The sequence below is a fragment of the Odontesthes bonariensis genome, chromosome 7, assembly GCF_027942865.1.
Source record: "Odontesthes bonariensis isolate fOdoBon6 chromosome 7, fOdoBon6.hap1, whole genome shotgun sequence".
Classification (NCBI taxonomy): domain Eukaryota; kingdom Metazoa; phylum Chordata; class Actinopteri; order Atheriniformes; family Atherinopsidae; genus Odontesthes; species Odontesthes bonariensis.
Window position 1 is genome coordinate 30,993,819 of NC_134512.1, and position 22,880 is coordinate 31,016,698.

Here is a 22,880-nt window from a genome sequence, read left to right on the forward strand (position 1 = left end):
AAAAACAAAAAAATCGATTGCCGATGAGAAAAAAGAGTAAAAAATCAAGTTAGAAGCTGTCATACATATTGCCAATTATAGAGTACTAAGATTAAATGTATCTACAAATGAATAGTGCAGTTAATATACGTTTGGGAAATGAGCTTTGAATTATGCAATTACGTACCCATGTTTCATGTAGCCCCAAACTACTGTGACTACTGCTACAATCATTGAACAAACAGTAACTGAGTAACTGAGTAACTGAACCCAGGATGGGAATCCACCCATGTGATGACGTCACAGGGAACTGACAAGCTGGTGGTGCCGGAAGAAAAGATGGCGGATCATGAGGAGCAGCTATCCGATGAGGAAAAGGTAAGATTTTGATTATTTACAGGTTAAACCTCACTTGGAAATACTAAAACTCCAATTGTGAGTTGTATATGATTGCACCCTTTCGGTGCATCATGTCGTCGGTTGGCGCAATTAAATTTGGAGAAAAAGCCAGGCCTCAGCACAGCCGCTGCTGCTTCTGCTCTTATTATTTTTAGCTCAACTTCCGCTCATTTGCGAATCTCAAACGGAGGCTCCTTGTACGGTCCTGACTCAAAATAGGAAGCGTGAACATATTCCTAATTCACCTAAGCTGTCACCCCGTCACCGCTTTCGTTCGGTGGACTTGTCATTGTACCCCAGTGTCTCTAGTTACTTGTGTTACCGAAGTTTTCATACACCAAAGATCGCTAGCATGGTTAGTTTAGCATAGCTGTAGCCTTGCTAACAGATAGCCAGACATTAACACGCCCTTTTCAGTTTGAGACAGCTTTTCTGTCGTTATACATAAATACGTTGGCAGTGGTGTATTGTCAGACTATTTTTTTTTAGAGGAACATATAAGCAGCCAAATGAGAGCCACCGAAATCATTCCATAGACCGGCTTGCTAACTCCCAAATGTCTGGCAAGTAGCGTTGAAAGATGCAGGAACTACAAGCTCGCTTTCTTCAAGGATATCCGTTAAGGAATAATCATTAAGTAATCCATTAATGTAACGTTAAGCAATTCTATTTTGAAACTGCATTCATAACCCCTTTCCCATGAGAAAGTCTATATGTATGACTAAAGGAATCAAATCAATATGACTTGAAACATGAAACTGAAATATAAACCTGGTAATATTAGCAGGGTTCACGCCCCATGACACCCTTTCTCGCGTCTGACAGTACGAGCTCTGTTCAAATTCTCATTTCCTTAAAAGAACTCGCGCTGACGCACAAAACAACCAGAAACAATGTGAGTTATACTGAAAGTGTCTGCACTGCCGTGTTAATTTTATTTTGCCCCCTTAATTGGACGTTTTCGTCGTTAAAAAGCTGTTCATGCATTCTGACCACGAATATTGGAAACGGACATCTGAGGAGCATAGGCTGCTAGTGTGATGATCATCTGCTTGCTGTTTATCAGGGGTATTGATAAATTAATGAACAATTCGATCATTCACTGTATCATTCAGTTATCACTTACATATATATATATATAAAAAAGATCTCCTGGTTGCTAAGATGTGAAGTTTTATTGGTCTTTTTCACAGCTTTACAGTCATTCTGAGTGTTTTTGCATACGTTGAAGTCTGTCTACATGTGATACCCTGTGTTGTCAGCCCACATCCTACAGTCAGTATTCTTACCAGAACTTGTTAATATCACAGTTAGTCATTTTGAGAATTCTTGTTAGTAGCTAGTAGTTTGCTTAGATGTCACTTTCCAGGTTATGTTGAACACTGTTAAGAGTAAGCACAAGGTTTCACTTTATTTTGCCCTGTTTTACATCAGTCTGAGTTGGAAGTTTTTTTTGCAGTGCAGACAGCTTATTGACTGCATCACACCCATCAACACACAGACATCAGCTGTGAACTAAGCATTTTGTTGCAGGGTGTCAGTAGTAACTCTAGGCGATTCTTTGTAATGCACATGATCCAGCATAGATATTTTGAAGTGTGTGCTTGTTAACCTGTGGGTAGAATGGTTAACAACTTTGGAAGTTGATATAACAAAGAGAATGGTCCCTCTGCCTTGGTTCCCTTCAGGGTGAAGCTGCTGTATGACACGTTTTGTTGAGCTATAGAATGACCATTGGGGTCCTGCTAGGCTGATAGGTGAAGAACCAGACACACTGCACTGATATTCTGGAAGGCATGAGGGCTGAAATTTTGAGAAATGGAATGAAATGCTTTTGGAGCTGAAGTGTTTTGTTTTTTAAAATTCTTTTCCTGTAATCAGGACATCTCTAAAATCCTTTAGTGCTCTACCCCTTTCTACTATAGAGGATCTGACGGTCTATATAATGGAACATTAAGTTGAGGAAGTTGTTCAGTTCCTACTCTGGTTATGTGCAGCGTGGGACCAAGTGGCTTATTTCATGCGTCCATCTTCTGCGTGTGTTCTGTTATGAACACACAGTTTTCCATGAAAACACTACAGCTGCATTTTGCACTTGAAATCGGTCTCTCACAGAAGAATCAACCATTCTGTAACCATGTGAAATTAAAGTTTGTGAAGGAAAATAAAATTTACATCTGCCTGACACAATGAGTGTTTTATGAATTATTAAGTCAACTATATAAGTTACTTTATCAGTTTCACTGTCCAGTGATTTGTTTACCTTACGAGGCAGTTGGATTTCTTGTGATATTCACGAGATCACAATCGCAGAGAATCCATCTTGCCAGCTAGGGCTGAACGATTTTAAGAAAAAATTGAAATTGCGATTTTTCTGGCAGAGATTGCGATTTCGATTTCAACCACGATTTATTTTCTTTAAATCAAGTTTCAGTGTAAATTAATTCAATGCGGCTGGCCCCGGTTCGACTCCCGCACCGGGCGGCCCTGTGCTGCGTGTCTTTCCCCTCTCTCTGCCCCCTGCTTCCTGTCTCTCTCAAACTGTCCTAACATTAAAGGCATAAAAAGCCCCAAAAAATAGCTGCGGTCGGCAACTTTTTTTTAGTCATATTAGCTTGAACTGTCATGGGATTCTGGAAGTAGAATATTAAATAGGCTGTTTAGGAAAAATAATGAAATCTGTAGCTCCCTCTGAAGCCTGTAATCATGCTTGCAAAAACCGAGCGCTCCCGGCTGTTTTTAACCAATCAAGTTAGGGTGGAGGAATCCTACCTGTCAATCACAGCTTGAGCACACGCTGCTGAGCGTGAGTCTGCCCCAGCTTGTGTGCGCTCACACTTGTGTGAACTCACGTGCACAACCTCCACAGAGGGGGAGGGGTTTGGGGGGGCGATTCGGAGCTTGTTAGAGGTTGGAGAGGGACCTGAAAGTTGTATCAGTTCGAATTTTCCGAGTTTAGACTCGCAATTTTGAAAACCTGCCGACGGCAGCTTTTCAAAAAAAAGAAAAAAAAAAATGCACCAAAAAAACCGCAGCTTTGACGATCGCACAATCGTGTTGTCTGAGATCGCGATTTTCGGTCGAAAACGATAGATCGTTCAGCCCTATTGCCAGCCTCTAAGCTAAGCTATCTAGATAATTTTGGTATGACGTCAATAAAAAATGCTGACAGCCTATTCATTCACTGTTTCTTTGTGGTTCTGCTTGGTTCATCTGATTTGACTGATTTTTTTTTTAGATTTATAGTCACAGCCCTATTCTGAAAGTATTATTTAGAGGACTTCCTATTTAGCTCTGTGAAAGAAACCATCTGGTCCGTCTTGTTAATGATTTGGAGAGTAAAAATAGATCTCCAAATGTTTTTTGGTTTTCTGCCAGAGTCTTGTGGAGTGAACAAAATGATCAGCCACAGACAGAAAACCTCTCAGCACTCCACTGAAGGTACTTTCCCACACTGAATAACAAATGTGTAAACCTGCTTTTCTGGGAATCTAGATTCTATGATAATCCGGCATCAAGGTGACGCAGTGAATACCTTGGACTTTCTTTAAGAAACACTTAATTTGTCCCACTGGACAGATGATTTTTTGTCTTATTTTTGTTGTTGTAGCTGTCATTCCCATTTTTCAGTAAGAAAACCAACAACCTGGAAGCTCCTTGACTGGGAATTACAAAACGCTCTGCCATTTGTAAATTATTAAACAGCAAGAAGAGTGCCATCGGTGCTTTATAACTACCAAGAAAAGCAACAAAACCCTTTGAGTGAATTGTGTAGCAGCCTGTCAGCTTCTTGATTCAGCAAAGAAACCACATGAGCATTACAGGAAACTGTTATTACTCAATCTGTTTGCTATCAGTTCCCTTGTCTGTAACTCCTGATGGAGGTACCACAAACCAAAACCAAGCACTTGTATTACGTTACCTTCCATCTTTAGTATTTGTTAATTATGGAAACGCCTTAAATAATCAGGTTAACAACTATCGTCACATAGCATGCAAACTCACTAATCTGTATTCTATATATGAGCAGGTGGTTTCTGCTCTGCTGACATGCTGTAAGCTGTGAGTAGACAAAGCTTGTATTAAAGGTTTATATTTTAGAGGAAATGCAAGATGATGTATCAGCAGTTTTGGTTGTCCACAAGTTATAGGCTACTGACTTCATGATGCTTAGGGTTGACACACATTTTTCATTCAGCTTGAAAATAAAAATTTTTCAGCAGCTTGCCAGTTTTTTTTAAATTTAAATTTTTTTTTATAAATTGTGAAAAACATACAGACAAAGATGAATATGGCATATACAAACAGAAAACTTGTTTTGTCCAACCAACAGCCCAAAATCCCAGCCCTTCCCTCTAGTTGCTGGGATCAGTTTCTTTTGCTTATGGCCCTGTCACACTGTTGCGTATGGCACTAGCGTATGAAAATTATCACTCATACGCTGACATACGCTGACATACGCCAGGGGAACGTTAGGCATAGGTTGTATACGTTTCAAGCACGCTGGCATACGTTGGCATACGCTGAGGCAGAAATAAATTTTTGAACATGCTCAAAACTTTTGTGCGTATGGTTAATACGCTAAGCATACGCTAGGCATACGCTGAATACGCTAGAGGTACGATATAGGTACGTTACTGATAGGTCGAGAACGCTGGACATAAATTGCCATATGTTGGCATGAAGGTGTACTGTACAGCTAGCGTATTTATAGCCTCCGCCCGTCTGCCGCCTCCATCTCCGCCAGATGGGCGGAGATGGAGGCGGCAGGCAACCGACGATTCACGGGAGCGGTCAGGAGGAGGAGTTGGGGATCTTGATCGCTCAGAAGCATGTAACTCATCAGCCGCAGGTGCATCAGGCATTTCAGCAGGTTTGGGTGAGAATGATTCTTGTGTTTTTTTGCCTTTTCCTCGGCCCAGGGCCCGGGCAAACGACGATTGCTTCTTGGGAGGCATGATCGAGATGAATGTCTCGAGAGATGTTGATAGCGCGTCGTCTACTGCAATAATGGAGCAATGTGGAAAGGCTGCTGAGTTAATGGCGTTGCCCCTGGCAACCAATAGCGTCTTCTGCCAACATGGCCGACCGGCCGACCGGAGTCACGTGACTCCTCATTCTCAATAGGCGCGTTGAAACGTACACTGGGCATGCGCAGTTCATATGCTACTCATACGCTAGTCATTCTTTATTTTCAAGGACTTTTCGTGCGTATGATTAATTTTCATGCGCTTCTCTCATACGCAACAGTGTGACAGGGCCTTTAAGAGGTAAAAATATATGACAATGAGAAAGTTGTAATTTTCTTATTGTAGTGTCAGTATATTTAAATGTAACTGTTTACTTGTACAGCTAGTATGTTGGGCTTAATACTGTTAGAGACTGTTGTTTTAAGGCGGTCTGCGTTTACTGTGAAGATAAGCTGAAAAATACAACACACAGCAGATCGAGCACACTGATCAACAGAGATAAAGGTGGTTGATAAAGAATTGTCTTGCTGGGATATGCTGCTAATGATCACAGTGATATAGGATTAATTAGCTTCCTCTGTGTATGATTGTGTAATCCAGTCTGATGTGGTAGACTCCTGGAAAAACAACAATAGTGGCCTCTGTGTTCACAGCGATGCGGCAATACATGTGATGAGGCAGTAGCTAAAAAAAGATTAAGCTAATGAAACAACCAGTGAATAAATTCAGTCAAAATATTTGAATGTTTAAGCATAACTTTCAAATCAGAGTTTGTTTCAACAATTGTTATGCTATCTATCACTCTGGAAGGTGCAGTTTATATGTTCATATAAGTCAGTCAGAAAACCCTAAAACTAACTGGGAAAGTTGCTTAAGTTTTATTTGGAAACCAATGTAAATGCTGAATTTAGCCCTGATACAATAAGGCTTTATACATAAAAACAACCTCCAAATCCTTAATGTTGAACGATTATTTTCCGATGTAAAATAGTAAAAACTAGAGTGTGCTTTTTCTGTGAAAAAGCCATGTGAATGTTGACCGCTGAATTATGTCAGCTGAATGATCTTGGTTTAACTCCCTGGAAGAACTGAAATTTTGAAGAAGCCATTGCAGACCTGAATGGAATTGTATGTGTATGCTGAATATCCCGTAATTATTGTAAAGACAGAATTTAAGTTGCATAAAGAAACTGAAAATGTTGCAATCCTGCTTAGTCACTTTGAAAAGCATGTAAAAGTGGCATTACTTGAAGTGGCAAAAACATTGATTGTGTCTTGGTGCATGTAAATTGATGAGTTGATCTGTGTCTATTTTTCTTTGTATGGCTAAGATTGGATACGTGTGTGTGTGTGTGATCTTGCACATTGCGTTGGTTTGTATACTGGTAGATGTATTGCCATGTGTTTGCATGTATACATGGTCTGTTGTGTGTCTGTGTATGTGTATATGCGTGTTGCATTGTGGCTTAGTCTTAAAAAACGAGTTAGAATTCACCAACTGAAATGGACAAATTAAAAAGGGGAAGAAAGATTTTATTAAATAGGCTACCTTTTAAAGTTGTATTTCTTTATAAAGGGGAGGGAAAAAACAGAAGCACCACTTACACTGCCATAAATTCAACACATTTTATTTTAAAGGGTAACGTCTGAGTAGACTTGCGTCACAAGAAAAAGAAAAAAAAAAGTTATGCAAAATATTTTGTTTAAACACAGAAACCAAATAAAATATAATATGAATCCCTTCCTTTAAGATAAAACTGCACTTTTGTGTTTCTGTTGGTTGAGATTGACTTAACAAAACATTTATCACTAAGGATCTTAAGATGGAATAAATTTAAATATGCATGTTGACTTCAGTTATCTGGTTGACACATCGGTGTCACTTCCAATAAGCTGCACACATATTGTGTTGTTTCAGACATGCAAATAAGTTTTTTTTTCTTTCTTCAAATTATTACATTTGGCATGTAGTAACTGGCAGTTCTTCCTTTACAGCATGGTATACTGAATTTTGTAATTTCAGTCCCTGCTTTTAAAATGGTGCAGACAGAACTGCTGCACTTCAGTGCATCTGTTTCTGCAGAGTTTAAAGAAGTTTGAGGTTGAGTCAGCAAACTATTTAGCTCTGCAAATGCAGGCCATAGCAATAGCGGTACATGAAATACACAGCTTCTTTGTCTGTCCAGATGAATCATAAGATATTTGACCAAAAAAAAAAAAAGACCTTGGTTCGTATGTCCATGTTGCACTGGTGTACCTTGTTGAGACGCTGTCTCCAACAATTGCCACAAAACACGACTAAGTAGTTGTAGATTGGGGTTTCTTTCTTTCTTTCTTTTTTGTGGTATCGTTACAACAGCAGCCATCTCTTAGCTGTGGACTCTGTTCAGCTGCAGGTGACGGGAGGGGTTTTGTGGCTGTCTGTCTGCAGCAGATCTGTGTGAACTTGTTCTTGAAGTTGCCTCTGAACTGCCAGAGATGAAGAAGGGACTTTTAGCATTGATACAGCTGCAACTGAGTATCTTAATTGGCTCCCAATTTTATTATAAAGTATTACTTGAGTATTGTTTATTTATTTTTAGACAACAGGATCAATGTTTCCAGATCATATACTGCATATTAACAGTAACATTAACATAGACTTTGTCACCATGATTTACCCCCATCCCATCTTTTTGAGGCAGAAGTGATGAGAACCTGAGGACATTATAAGCTTCCTTTCGGCAGCAGCAGCAGCATCATTCTCTTGTTAGTAAGAGCATTCATACCCTTTTTAACGCATTACTAAGATTCAATCTAATTAACACATCAGATTTATATAGGATTCAACTATGTAAAGTTTCAATTAATGTTAAATTAAAGACTGTAACGGTTTTTAAAAACAACCTGAAAACCTGTTTATTTATGCTGTTTCAATGGGCATTTTAATGTATGGGGTCTGTGACTCAGCTGGCTATTCAAAGAACTGCAGCTTTTGGCATTTCCGTGTTGGCTTCATTTGTTGCAGCTTGATGCTGATAGATCCACTTTTACTTTAAGGCTTCAGTCTGCGTTAGTGATTTCTAACAACACTGGTGATGAATGAAGAGCAGCCAGTTCTTTTGCAGGCATCAGGAGAATTGTGTCACTCCTGCAGCTGCATAACCTGACAGAGAAATACTTTAACAGAATTAATTTGCTCTGTGATGGATTACCAGGCAACTCTTTAGCGAGTTTCTGCAACATCAGTGCCCTTCTCAGATTAGCCAAAATTGATGGCTGCCTGAGAAAGAAGGAAAATATTTTGAAAACTTACAATGGTTATTTCAGATGTTGTTCATCACTTGCAGGTCCCTGTAATCTCTTGTTAACAAGATGAAACTTGCTAAACCACTGGAATTATATATGAACTCTCAGTAAAGACTGTAGAGCAGATGGCGTTATGTCAACCCTCTGTATATAAAATACAGTGCTGGTATGAAAAAGAAAGACGGGTATTAACTCTCTTTAACAAAGTGTCATCATTTTTGCTGCTAGGAATAGTCTCCAGAGTACAGCAACCAGTCTATGCTCGTTGTGGTATTTGTCTCCAACATAAATACAACATTTGGATTTAGCCCATGGCGGCCTTTCAATAATTTTTCTCTTCTTGCCATTCACCTTTGGGCTTATTATTCATCGTTTTATTGTGCTCACACTGCAGAGCACCATTAGGCCTGGGACGATAACAAATTTTGCTGGACGATATATTGTCCCACAAATTATTGCCGATAAACGGTATTATTATTGTCAACATGATAATATATCATAATAATGCACACCATTGTATACACCATTTGTACCATTGTAATTGTAATTTCAAGAACGTTTAAATATCCTAAATAAATAAAACAAACAATAAACAAAAAAATAAAATGAACTCTCAGTCTCTGTTAACAAAAGTTGCACTTGAAAGAAAATCACAACCAAAATCATTAAAATGTGGCATTTGGCTTAGCAATCATCATTTTTGAGACCGAGCACAGCGTGAACCCTCTTGTCATCCAGCCTGCTTGGAGGCGAGAGATGAGGAAAACAAACACGCATGCACATGGCAATATATCGAGGTACGGCAAAATGATTTAGTTCATTTTGATTTACTGTGCGATTAATTGATTTATTGATTATCGGCCCAGGCCTCAGCACCACCCAGCCCCACATATTACATCCACATCAAACTCACCTTTGTCTCTGCTGAAATATTGTAACATCAGAGCTTTTTTCCCTCTTTTTTTATTTATTTTTTTATCTAAAAGTTTTTAAGCTATCATCCTAATTTTCATGCAGGTGGTTTGTCTTGATAAGGATTAGGATGAGTGTGGTTTCAGCATCGATGGTATCATCTGGGATTAAAGACGGAGTTCTTCCTAAGAGGGTGTGTGATGGGCTCATTGGTGGGAGTTCGCTATGGGGGGGCCTTTCTCAAGGAGGAGTTGTTAAGTAATATGACGATGACTATACAGTGAGCAAGTAGAGAGAATAAGGCCCAGCTGGTGTCTAGGCCAAAGGAGCTCAAAGACACAAGAAGCCCTCACTGCAGGGGGTACTTATGTCCCATGTTTTTCGTACGTGTGTCTGTTGGCTCAGAATTTTTGTTCCTGTTCTTTAGTTGGTTCACGTCTGCACGCTACTTATTCAGACTCCAACCGCCTTTTAGATTCAAAGAAAACGATTAGACTTTAGATTAAAAAAAGAGATGGAAAAAAGGCCTGGTTTCAGACAAAAGAAAGGCAATGTCCAAGATTTGTTGGTGAGATGCCTGTGAGTCATTGAGCCATATTTAGCATTCAGGCTTTTTTTTTCTTTTCTTTTCAAATGCCCAAATTGCACCCAGCCTCTTCTCCAGCATAAAATAGCATGGATAAGGGCTGTTGGAAGTTTTGTTTCAGCTTTACGTGACAATGTGAACATGGTGGTAGCCAAATCACAGGAGATGCAATGCTCAGCAAGGCACATTTACTCAAATATGTCCTTCTGCACTTTATTTTTTTGCCACGTGAAACCTGTTTCTCACAGTGTTTTAAAGATGAAGAGAAGTTTTTTGTTTTTTATTAACTTGTAGTATCTGTATGTGCACAGTTTTTGTGCGTTGGGGGGTATGGCTTTAAGAAGAAACTGTGGAATGGCGTGACAAGGCAGTTTTTTTTCCTGTGATACAGACTTATTTTGATTGAACTAACCGTTCTGCCTGTGCTGGAATCCTCTCAGCTTTTTTTCTGGGCTCACCGATGCCTTCCTCACCGCAACTAGAGGACGTGGGCGGTTGGCCCATCTTCTCTTCCTGTACCAGTCTCCCTGCTCTCCTGCTGACAGACTGAGATATAGTGGGAGTGTTTGTGCACCCTTTCATGTTCCTTCCAAGTTTAGATTGAGTGCTAGGAAAGGACTACAGTTCTGTTCTGAGTATTCACCTTGGAACATTATTCTGTGCATGGCCCTTACCAACACCATAAGAGGGAGTATTATGGAAGAGGAAATAGCCTCACTCCTGGGGAAGAAAGTGTTAATGATACTACTGTCAGAGGCACAGAATGGATTCTTCTCTGATGTTTGATATACTGGAGCCAAGTGTGTAGCACTAAAGTTTTACAAAGCTTTCGTTTTTCTTTTGTTTTATATAATAATTGCCCTCTTATGTAAGAGGATGTTGGAGTGATCAGTTCAATGGATGGTCCTGATCTGATCTCAAGTATTGAATTGGAGTCCCGATCAAGGCGTTTTTTGATTGATTGGTATCCGAGTCACTGAGCACACTTAAGCTCCTTGTGGTAACGCCATAGTTTCTTTCAGTACTACCAATTTTATTACACATCTAAAGTTTAGGAACTTTGTTGAAGTTCACTCTGGTAGCCTCTGGTAAGGCTCTGTTGAATCACGACACTTGATTAGGTGCTATACCATGTTTCTATTTTCTATCATTTTCTCTTTTTGTTAAGACTTCTCATTATTGCTAACTTAAAGGCTTTATTTTTCCAAAAAGTAACTACCCTTACAAGTAGCTACTTCTTGGAGAAACTGTGGCTTAAGTTCAGAGAAGAGTGTGGCTAGAACAGCCCCACCAGCATGCAAAGGCTTTCCCGCACATCTTACTATACTACAAAGCTGAAGCTCTCTGTTTACCAGGGATATCCTGATATCCTGAAATAAAAGTTTTCCTGGTCTGTCAGCAGTCGCAATTTAAAGGAAGTAGTTAACACCCATATATAGTTAATAGACCACACACACGTGTATAAAATGGTGAAATCTACCACAGCAGAGCTCAGTGAAGCACTTCAGTTCAGCCCCGCAGTACTCTCTGTCTTTCTCACACTCGCATGTTAAATCTGGGCCTCCCATCTTAATTCGCACTCACTGGATCAAAATACGAAAACGGGAAGAATGCTTGTTGGATGATTTGTGGACGTCCTCAGACCCCTCTAGCTTCCTTATTTTCTGTGTAAGAAGGCCCCTCACAGTACCTCCCTGCTCCAACGCAGTTCAGTGAGTGCAGGAGAAGCAGCATGACAACTGAAGTTAATGTGAGTAATGGAGAGGAAAATGATGACATTCTATCACTTGTAATGTAAAAATAAAAAACGGAAATTAGAGTATCGGCAAAAAGTTGGTGGCGAAGTACTGAGAAAAACTTTGGTTTTAATTTGATTACAGTCTTTAAATAACTTTAATTTAATATGAGCAATTTAATTAAAATTGTTTGTGTCATTATACAATTTGCATTGGTTTCAAATTGAACATTTACCTCACTTTGTATAAAGTACCGATATACTGTATATAGTCCGTGGCCATTCAGTGACTCTGGTTATTACAGGCAGAATATATCCCGATTTGATCTTCCAGATACACATATTATCATAAAAACAACATTATTTTTGGTATTTATTTAATTTTTGCTGTCCCTTTTTATAAATTGAAGATAAAGACATTTTTTAAGTGGAAGTTTTTTTCCACTATCATGCAGACCTGATGTGGATGTCCATAAGCGTTTGTATAGTGAGCAATAAGATTTGAATAATTTTTAGCATAAGAGGTGAAGATGAATAGTAATGATTTATTGACAAGTTTCATTTGGTCAAGGGTTTCATTCACCTAAGACTGAGTTTTAATGTTATTCCGTGCTGAGACTCTTTTTACTTAAGCTAAGCCCCTTCATGGCACGGTGGCAGTGAACACTGAAAACGGTCTCAGAGCTCCAGTGTGCCCCAGCAGTCTGTCCCAGTGCAGCAGGCTGAAGGAACACTTAACAGCGAAGCTCCACATTCAAAGCTGCAGCCCTACTGTAATAACCACCATCATGAAAGAGGGTTACGTTGTTGGTGATCTTTGTTCGGGCAAGGCGTACACATACACTTGTTCATATGTGATATATATGTGTGTCATTCAGCCATTTTTCAGATAATCCTGCATATACAAAGCTGTACTCACCTTTTTTTTCTTTTTTTTTAACACTGAGCACGAAGGGGGACTCTTGATCTGTCTCCACTGTACATTTGTTTTGTACTTTCTTTAGCGTCTTGTTATCTAGCAGCATCTTATAAGAATACATATTACAAAGTTAATGCATATTTCCACAATCTGTAACCATACAGAACCATACACTGCAGCGCAGTGTTGTGCGTGAACGAGTTCAAAAGAACGCGTTCATTGAACACGCTCATTTTTCCGTGAACGTTGAACTGAACGCAACACATTTTTTAATAAAGAACGTGAATGAGTTCACATTATGTGTCATGAACGGCAGACATCACTGTAAATGAACGTTGGAATTTGTTTCCCATTGAAAACTGAGTGACATCTGTTTTCTCTTTTGAAACGCAACGAGAGAAAGTTCCTCCCTCCTGTATTCTCGCTGGTGCCGCTTAAATCATGTATCACCAGACATTGACATTGTGTGCGCAATGCATTGCGGGCAACGTAGTGTCCGGCTGAGAATAGTTGAATAACATACTGGCTTCCGCACGACGTTACCCGTGATGAATTGCAGCAGAGCGGGTTAGGCATAACAACGCCGCGTAGCAGGCAACGACGAGAGCGCGGAGGGCTGGAGGAGCGAGCGAGAGAGAGCGCTGCAATTAAAAAAAAAAGGCAGGTGGAAGTGATGGCACAGAGACAGACACCGATTCTCCTTATGAATATTTAAAACAATTGTACACTCTTGCAAACCAAGACCCTGACGGCATTTCATATTATATATTCTTTTTTTAATTAAATGCTGGTAGATTTCATTGCACTAAGTATAGAACTGGTCTACCTTGTCTGTACTGCTGCAAGTTTCATCACCTGGTAAGAATCCCACAATTGCAGTGTCATGAGCAAATGTCTACAATGAGCAGTTTCCAAGAACGTATAGTGATTTCTAGCTCGTAGTGTGAAAAAAAGTATTTATTTGAATATCTCACGAAAAAAGTAAAATGAACTGAACTTTGAACTAGTTCAGAATTAAAATTGTGAACTTTGAACGTGAACTGTTCACTTTGAGCATGTATGAACTGAACTTGAACTAGTTCAGAAAAGCTGTGAACTGGCACAACACTGCTGCAGCGGATAGTTTGATATGTCAGTAACCTCCAAGAAAAGTTTTTTTTATTTATTTCATTCCTCTGTTATCATTGGAGGTTTCATGTTGTTTTTGTCAGTGTACTGTTAGAGCTAGTTTAAGGGACTTGAAGAAGAAGGAACTGTTACTGAATTTGACTAGCTTTTAAAAGTCAATACACTAATGAAGTAATTTCCTCTGCCATCTATCAGTGATTCATCTCAAACCACATCTCATCTCCTTTGGCTTCTTTTCTTCTCTTTCCCATTCAGCATAAAACAGTTCACATGATTTAGCTGTCAGATGTCAAACCATGCCTTCCCATCCTCTTGCAGTCTTTGCAAGTTTCTCCCATGCTCTATGCACCAGACAATTGACTGTGAAAATTTACACAGCTGTATTGAATAGTCTTCATTTGAAGCTACCGTTGTGGGTGCTCAGAGTTTTGAACTCTGTGATTATGATAAGCATTTGAAAACTTTATTAAACCTTCAATGTTTCACCTCGATTTTATTCTTGTCAAGGTGGGAAAAACATCTGCAAAGTCATTGCAGTAGTTAGCTTAACCTCAACAAGGACTAAATCTAAAATCTTAGTAATAGTACTGTTAAGGGCCTGCATCTTGGCAATGGCAATTTGGGTAAGCCTCAAGCTTCTTATGAGCTTCAATAAGACAGCAGTTTTAAATTATGAATGTTTAGATATCATTAGAATATTCCACTCCAGTAAAACAGTAAGACAAAGAAATCTAGATAAAATAGTCTGTATAACTTTACAAGAAACATCGCCATATAATGTTATTTCGGACAATAACACTATTCTTATAATGCTCAGCGATGGGAACAGAGCTCCTGCTGCGCTTAAACTTAAGAATTAGATTTTATTGAAACCACATCAGATCATTGATGGGAGTTCAGCCTGGTGTCAAATATTTGAATTTATCAAATGGCTCTCAGTTTGTTTTTTAAATTAATTTGTAAGAAGCAAGATGAAAGTTCAGTAGAAGTTCTCATGGTAGTTGTTGTGTAACTGCTTTATCACAGTTATATTACAAGAAGGTTCCCCCTAGATTCCACTCAGAAACAATAGTGCAGTCTGAACAATAGCAGCCTACATCTGAGTCTTGTCAGCAGCTTAAAGCTTAACAAATATAACACATCAAATTTTCTATTAAGTGAAGATCATGACTATTTTACAACATAAGAGTTAAAGTAAAAGCTAAATGTACACAACACTAGGGATGGGAATTGTTAAATTCTTAACAATTGCGGTTCCCTTATCAATATCCCTTATCGATTCGGTTCCTTATCGGTTCACTTATCGATTCTCGTCCAGTTATATATAGTAAATGACTTTGGTTGCAGTAACACTTTAATTTCAAGTATGCACAAACATTTTATATATTTTTTCTCATGTTTATATGAGATCAAAAGTATTCATACAGTATGTTGCATTATTACAATCAATAGGACTTGGAAGTTTACAGGGGTAAAAAAGCCCTGTAATATATAAAAAAAAACTGAGCTAGGCAAGAGTGACACCCCCCGTTGGGCGGGTTGCAGCAATGGGGGTCTTTCACTAATAATAATATTATTAGTGATAACTGAATATTATTATTGATAACTGCTCTGCTTAGACTCATAGGATACGTGCTTGTTTCCTGCCGTTTCCATAGCGATAGCGGCGCGCCAGAGAAATTTATATTATAATTTTTTTGCAATGTGTGGCGGGAGTGCGTGACAAAAGTCCGAAAAGCATGATTGTCACGCTCAATGCGCGAGACTTGAGAGGCCTGCGTTACCTGGGACTTTTGAGAGAGAAGACGCTGTGCCACAAGCTCCCCCACGAGAGTTGCCACCATCGCTTAGCAACATGTCAAAGACTTTACATTCGTGCAAAGTAATTGCGTGCTGTGTGGTCAAATGTTTCAACATGTTGACGGTATTTCCCCCCTTTGATGTGATCAAAGCTCTGCATGTGTTGCAACTGGCCCTAGTATTGTTCTTTTTGGGGAATATAAGCAAACTTTGGCGCGCTTCTGCCTCGACGCCATGTTGGAAACATTCTGAGCCAAAATGACGCCATCACGCAAATTATGTCAGACGTTAGCAGAACCTGTTTATATACGATTCCATGGAATCGTTAATCCGATTATGACACTACTGGGAGCCGGTTCTCAAAGAAAACCGGTTTTCGATTCCCATCCCTACACAACACACCAAGTTATTTTGTTGAGGTAGGTATTGCTGGGCATTTCCACTGATTTCCTTTATCGATTCAGATTCACAATTGGATTTAAACACAAAAGGAAATATCAAAATGTACTTATGGAAATGATTATTGCTTCATTTACATTGCACATTGTATTTTTAAAAAACAAAGCAAACTGGTAAATAAAGGTTACCATTCACAGATTTAGTAAGCATACCTTAAAGGTAGGGTAGGAGATCCTGGATTTTGAGTCCAGCGAAGCTGCATTTTGAAAAAACACAGGTAAAAAGTCCCAACCCTTTTCTTCACTTTCCCCCAGAAGGCACGCCTCTAGAGTACATGAACGCGCACGAGCACGACGGTGCACGAGCGCTGTTCTGACAGCAAGCATCGATCGTTGCCGTATTTAGTATTTAGTATTTAGTATATGCTAACTATACGTTTAATAATGCTAGGTGCTAGCCAAGTTGGCTCTAGTTTAGCTTCCTGCCAAGCTTCTGGACGCGTAATTCGTTCACGGAGCAGGGTACGCGCACAGGGGGAAGGAGGGGGAGGGGGAAGGAGGAGCAGATTGCAGTTTGATAGACGGCATCAGTATCCAATCATTGTGAACGGTCCGTTCACAATGATTGGATAGTGTTTTTCCTAGATTGTACGTTCTAGAGGCCACTAAAACTTTTCATTTTTGTGTCAGAACTTTCAATTAATTGGTTGCAATGGGGGTGTGAAGAGTATTTGAAGCAATATGTAAAGAAATGTTCCAGAAAAAGATCTCCTACCCCACCTTTAAGTTCATGTTGTGTACAGCTCTGAAGTGCAGAGATAGCTTTTATTAGCCAGCACTTCAGTGGACAGAGCTGTGACCCTCTCAGGTTGCTGCTGCAGGAACCATTCCAGCTTTCCCAGTGCAGTTCCATCAAGTCACAGCTTAAACCGCCAGCTTCTTTGCAGCCAGATCTAGTACTTTTTGCTTCTCTTCGTGCTTATTGCTTGCCATAGTATTGAAATGAAAAATTGGTTATTATCTGCTGAGAAAAAGGTCAGCAGCTGGGATTTTTAAAAGTTTCTTATGTGGATGAATTAAGTGTCTGCACAAAATGGTTGCTGTGTGCAAAACTGGGCTTATCCCAGTCAAGGTTTTTTTGTGTGTGTCCCTGACGGTGATCTGATCCATTTAAGATTAAGTATCTGCCTATACCAAGCCTCAATTTGTTTCTCGAACTGTCCTACAGCACACAGTTGCAAACCACACACAATAAATACATTAAATGTATTTAAAAAGAATTTAGTAAAACAATTTTAGAAGATAAATGCAGTTTGCTCTTTTCCAGAGCAGTCCCTATTATACTTAGCATTGTATGAAAGAATAATAATGTAATGTAAAATACCAAACGGTAACTGTTCTCTAATGACACTAAATTCAGCAGGTCACTGATTGCAGCAGGTCTGTTGCATGCTTCTCTGGAACATACTACTCTGTCACCTGTTTCCCACTGATTAAGTGACACTGGTGAATAGTTAAAAGTTTGAATAATTTGAGTAAAATATGTGCTGTGTGTATATTATCAATCTTTTTGTACAAGCGGTAAAGTGAAAGTGCATATTATTACAGCCAAATTCCCCATAAAGCTGCTCTCATTCATAGACGGCTAAACACATCAGAAATGGTGACTAAACATCTGCCCATTTGGGCTACGTGTCAACCCTCAGTCCCATGATTTATTTCAGGACTGTCGCTCTGCTCCAATGAAATCCTGCAAATTATATCTTGGGGAGTGTTTGTTTGAGATCAGTGGTTTCAGTAGAGAGCATATCGCGATTTTGGATATTTGTTGTATTTCCACAGCGTTTTCCATCCATGTGTCATGACTTGCATATGGCTTACATATGCTGCACACAACTCTCAATCCTTTAATTCCAAAATGGATCCAAATATCTGCCTCTTAGAGCTGTAGACCTGCCACTATGTTAATTCATCTGTAGTCTACTGTGACCTAATCTGGTTTCTCTGCAAAAATATCCATATCCTTTCTCTTGCTACATTTTGTCTTTATTTAGCTGATTCTTGTGTTTCTAATGATGTCATTAATAAACCCACAAGGAGACCCAGTAGACACTTACAGACAAGTGAGGATAATAAAATATACATCTCACAGGCCTTGTGACTGAGTGGATGCACAAACCATGAAGTGGAGATATACCTAATGATGGCACAGAAAACCACTGAGCTTGAAGCTTTCTTTAATACCCACAACCCACTTCAGTGTTTCTCCGTTCGTTAACGTGACTGTATAGAGTTGAGACTCAGGATGTGCCATGCACACACAACCTTTTTATAATATGAATTAAATTTTTTCATCATAAGTGGGTCACAACGATTTCATGACGGGATTTATACTAATGCAAATAAACTTTGATCCTAACATTAGGCCACACACACAGATATGCATTCTCCTCTGTGTCTTCCTTTCTCTTAGCATCGCTCATTAGCAAGAATCAATCTGCAGCTCTGAGAGTGCCAGAGCTCCTGTATATACACACACTACTAATAAGGGCCTTCAGGACAGACAATTTCCCACAAACCCTCTCTCTCTCTCACACACACACACACACACACGTATATATTAACATCTGTCCTGAAACACCAGCTTGCGAGACCAGAGGGACCCAAGTTTAGCCCTACTGTCCCTGCCAATGACAGAGAGTCGTAGAGAGATATAGAGGTAGGGCAAGAGAGAGTGTGTACTAAAGTCCTCAGCACATTTTTATCTCCTTATATGGTTGTAAACCAAGCGGGGTAGGGAGGGGGTGTCGTTTTGCTGTCAGTTGGACATGTGACCTGGAAACAGGAAGTTCTGTGCGTTGCAGCAGAAGAGAAGTAAAGAAGGGAAAAAGTGATTTCTCACTTGTGCCGCAAGCTGAGAGAGACATTGAATAGCTGTACTCCACCCTCCAAACCAGTAACACAGTCGCATCACACCCTCTGTTGGCTGCAGTTCACACTTGTATTCGCTGCAATATTATATTGTATTGCTGCAAGGCAGAAGGCAGTACTGGAAATAATATGTCAATATAAAAAGGTTAGAAACTTCATTTTATAGGTCTGTTTTAACTTAGATAATTGAGCAGAGATTTCTTCCTGTATACAAATTTAATTTATAACAAACGACGTTTTATAAACTTTATATAAAAAAGTTAAAATGTTAAGTAGTTGTCTTATATTTAGTGAATGTTCCTCATGTGGAAATGTTACACTAATGTTGTGGCTTGAAAGCGACACCTAATTTGAACCCATACTTTGTGTCTTTGTTTTTTAGGTTCGCATAGCAGCTAACTTTGTCATCCATGCCCCGCCAGGAGAGTTCAACGAAGTTTTCAATGGTGAGAGCTGCAACTAATATGTGTTTAATAATATACATGAATAAGTTTTAAGTGATGGCCTTCTATCTGATGTGCCTACAGATGGTATCCAGACATTTCTATAGCCTTCTTCTTGAGTGAAGTGGCAACAAAGCTGCTTTTTGGAGCTTTTGTTTACTTGTCCAGAATGCTGTTTGCTTTCAAATCTGTTCACAAATACAGTTCTCATTGAACAGAAAGTGTAATCCATTTCAGTTCAAGTACAAGGATCCTGATTTTGTGCATGCCAGTTCATGACATAAACTAAATCTGCCATACATATGTGTGCAGTTGCTGAATTAATACTTCCAATCATATCAGCATACACTGTCACCCATCATTTTTAACATTTCTTTTTAATTCCACAGATGTGTCCTGTTTTTAAAAGTAATAAATAATTATGATTACAATGAATTGATTCCAATTGGCTTGAATTGGACTTTATTATTTAAGTGCCTTGAGATGACATTTATTGTATTCTGCGCTATATATATACACACATATAAATGAATTGAATTGAAAAGAAACCTTTTCAGCAAAGGTTCCATCCCAATAACAGTAAATGTAGAACAGACTTACAGATTATGGATTTATAAGGCAATATGAGAAAAATATGAACAGACACAGATTGGACTCACATTTTATGTCAGCTTCCTATTTTTTTTGGCAGTGGAGGGTTTAAACACCGGTTGTTATGCGCCAATATGAGTAGTGCAGCTTAACACGATTGAACGATTACAAATGAAGCACAAACAAACAATTTACAGGAAATAAGCAAAAATGACCCCACTGATCTGCTGTTCCCTTCACTCAAATCTTCTTCCTGCTCTGCATGATCTTACGGTTGTTTCTTGCTCGTGCCAGATCAAAACACACCCAAGACTGCTACAGACGTGATCATTAAGTTTAGCATCTTTGCCTCGAAAAGGCAGCATCGTGTGGCTATTTTTAATTTGTTTTGACGTCTGAATCCATGCTTTGTTGCCACACTAGTGACGGGAATTTCCAGTGCCACTTCAGCATTGGTTTTGAAGTCATATAACTATTCTTCCCAATAGAGTGATCAGAGAATCTTTGAGAATCTCCTGGTTCTCCAGGCACCTGCTTCACCAGCAAGAACTTCTTTCAGCGTGCACTGCCTCTGCACCCAGGATGGTGCTGCACCCAACTGCGACCCATAGTGGTTGCAACCATGCTTTGGGCCTCTCGTCAGTATAGTTCATCAGTGTGTTGTCAGCACAAGTACAGTGACATGGACTGAGTACAATGTCGTGGTCAGTGATGATGTTCACAGGATCCTACGTTCATTATACAAGGTCAAGGTCAAGGTCAACTTTATTATCCCCAGGGGGAAACTCAGGTGATCAACAGTACACATCTCCTCAAGACATACTATGAACATACAGACAATAGACACTAGACATACCACATTAAAATAAATAGGGGATAAAATGTGTGAAGTACAATAGAAGATAAAAACAGTGCTGTGTAAATTAAATAAAAAGCATGAAAGGAGATTAGAGCAGGTGAGTTAACTAAAGTGAGTCAACTAAAGTGCCGCAGTTGCTTTTGGCTTGCTGTTATATAGCCTGATCGCTGTAGGTACAAATGATTTGTGATATCTTGCTGTCCTGATTGGTCTTTGCAGGAGTCTGTCATTTAACCTAGTACTCCTTAAAAACTTTGGGTGGAGGGGATGGGTTGCGTCAGTAAAAATTTGGTCCATCTTCCTTAAAATAAGTTCATTGTACAGATCTTCTGCAGATGTCTGGTCCACACCAATCACCCGGCTGGCCGACTTAATGATGCGCTGCAGTTTTTTATGGTCCTGCACACGCATGTTACCATAGACACAGATTAGTCCAAATGATAAAATGCTTTGTAAAAGTGATTGGTAAAATAATTGGAGAATGCTGCAGTCTAGCCTAAAATCTCTGAGCTTCCTAAGAAAGAACATCCTCTGTTGCAACTTTTTACATTTGTTCTGTGCACATTGATTAAAAGACATTCTGTCGTCTATCTCAATTCCTAAGTATTTATATGATGAGACCCGCTCTATCTGCTCGCCATTGATCTCGGATGGGGAGATGGACATTGGTTTCTTGCTAAAATCTATCACCATTTCTTTTGTCTTTTTAACATTCACCTGTAAGAAGTTGTCTGTGCACCACTTGATAAAACCATGAACCTCCCTTTCAAAACCATCAATAGATAAAATGTCTGGGTGTAAGAGGCCCACCAGTGCTGTGTCGTCTGCATACTTAAAAAAGGTGTGAGCTGAGGAGGATGCCTGGCAATCATTAGTGTACAGTGTGTATAAAATTGGTGAAATAACGCAACCTTGTGGTGCTCCAGTGTTAATAGTTTTCAGTGAGGAGATGTGGGAGTTAAATCTTACTTGTTGACTACGTTCAGTTAAAAAATCATCAATCCACAATATCAATCTAGGATTAACACCTAGGTGCAGTAACTTTCTCGTCATCAAATGTGGTTGTATTGTGTTAAAAGCACTGCTAAAATCAATAAAAGCAATTTTGACCAGACTCCTTGGTTGTTCAAGATGCTCAAACACATTGTTGGTCAGGGTAAGAAGTGCATCTTCGACCCCCCTCTTGGCACGGTAAGCAAACTGGTTGGGGTCTAATAAGTGTGATACTTCAGGGAGGAGTTGGTTTAACATAATTTTCTCAAAACATTTCATTACAGTGGATGTGAGTGCAACAGGGCGCAGGTCATTGAGTTCTCTGGGTCTGTTGTTTTTAGGCACAGGTACTATTAGTGATTGTTTCCACAGACTGGGGACCACACCAGTGTCTATGGACCACTGGAATAGCCTTTGGAAGGGCTGTGCCAGCTCTGCACACATTTTAAGGGTTCTGTTGCTAACACCATCAGGCCCAGTAGCTTTAAGATCCTCAATAATGAATAACACTCTGGCTCAACTGGACAGGAGGTCCGGGTGTTGCTATGAATAACGTGATCTTCTGTTGTTTCGTCCCAGTGTTCTTATTTGTCAAAATGACTATTAGTGGATTTTTCTCATCTTTGTTAAACAAAAAAATTGGTCCGTGACACATTTAAATTCTTGACAGTTGATTTAGTCTTTGTTGTTGCCTCAGATTTCTCACTGTGGTTCAGTCTTAGCTGAAATGAGATAAGCTCATAATGAACGAAGATGCTCATTTCAAAGCTCTGATTTTTAAAAATGTGGGCAAGGCATTATACCTTGGAGTATACTTTGCAGCCTACTATATTTACTTATTTGCACTGATGTACTGTGACAAAGCTGAAGATGCTCAAAAGCACCTTTTTGCTCTCCAAAGTACTTTTTTGCAGTTTCTGAACAAGATGCTAAAGTGAAGAGATTTCTT

At 39.4% G+C, this 22,880-nt stretch overlaps 1 protein-coding gene across 1 annotated transcript in view; it reads left to right on the forward strand.

Moving 5' to 3' along the window:
* The first annotated feature begins 278 nt into the window (after window positions 1-278).
* Window positions 279-22,880, forward strand: part of LOC142384350 (F-actin-capping protein subunit alpha-2) — a 29,274-nt gene continuing 6,672 nt past the window's right edge. The window contains exons 1-2 of the mRNA XM_075470528.1: window positions 279-357; window positions 19,428-19,491. Coding sequence (XP_075326643.1) covers window positions 319-357; window positions 19,428-19,491 — 103 coding nt within the window. The 5' untranslated portion in view covers window positions 279-318. The remainder of the gene's footprint in view (window positions 358-19,427; window positions 19,492-22,880) is intronic.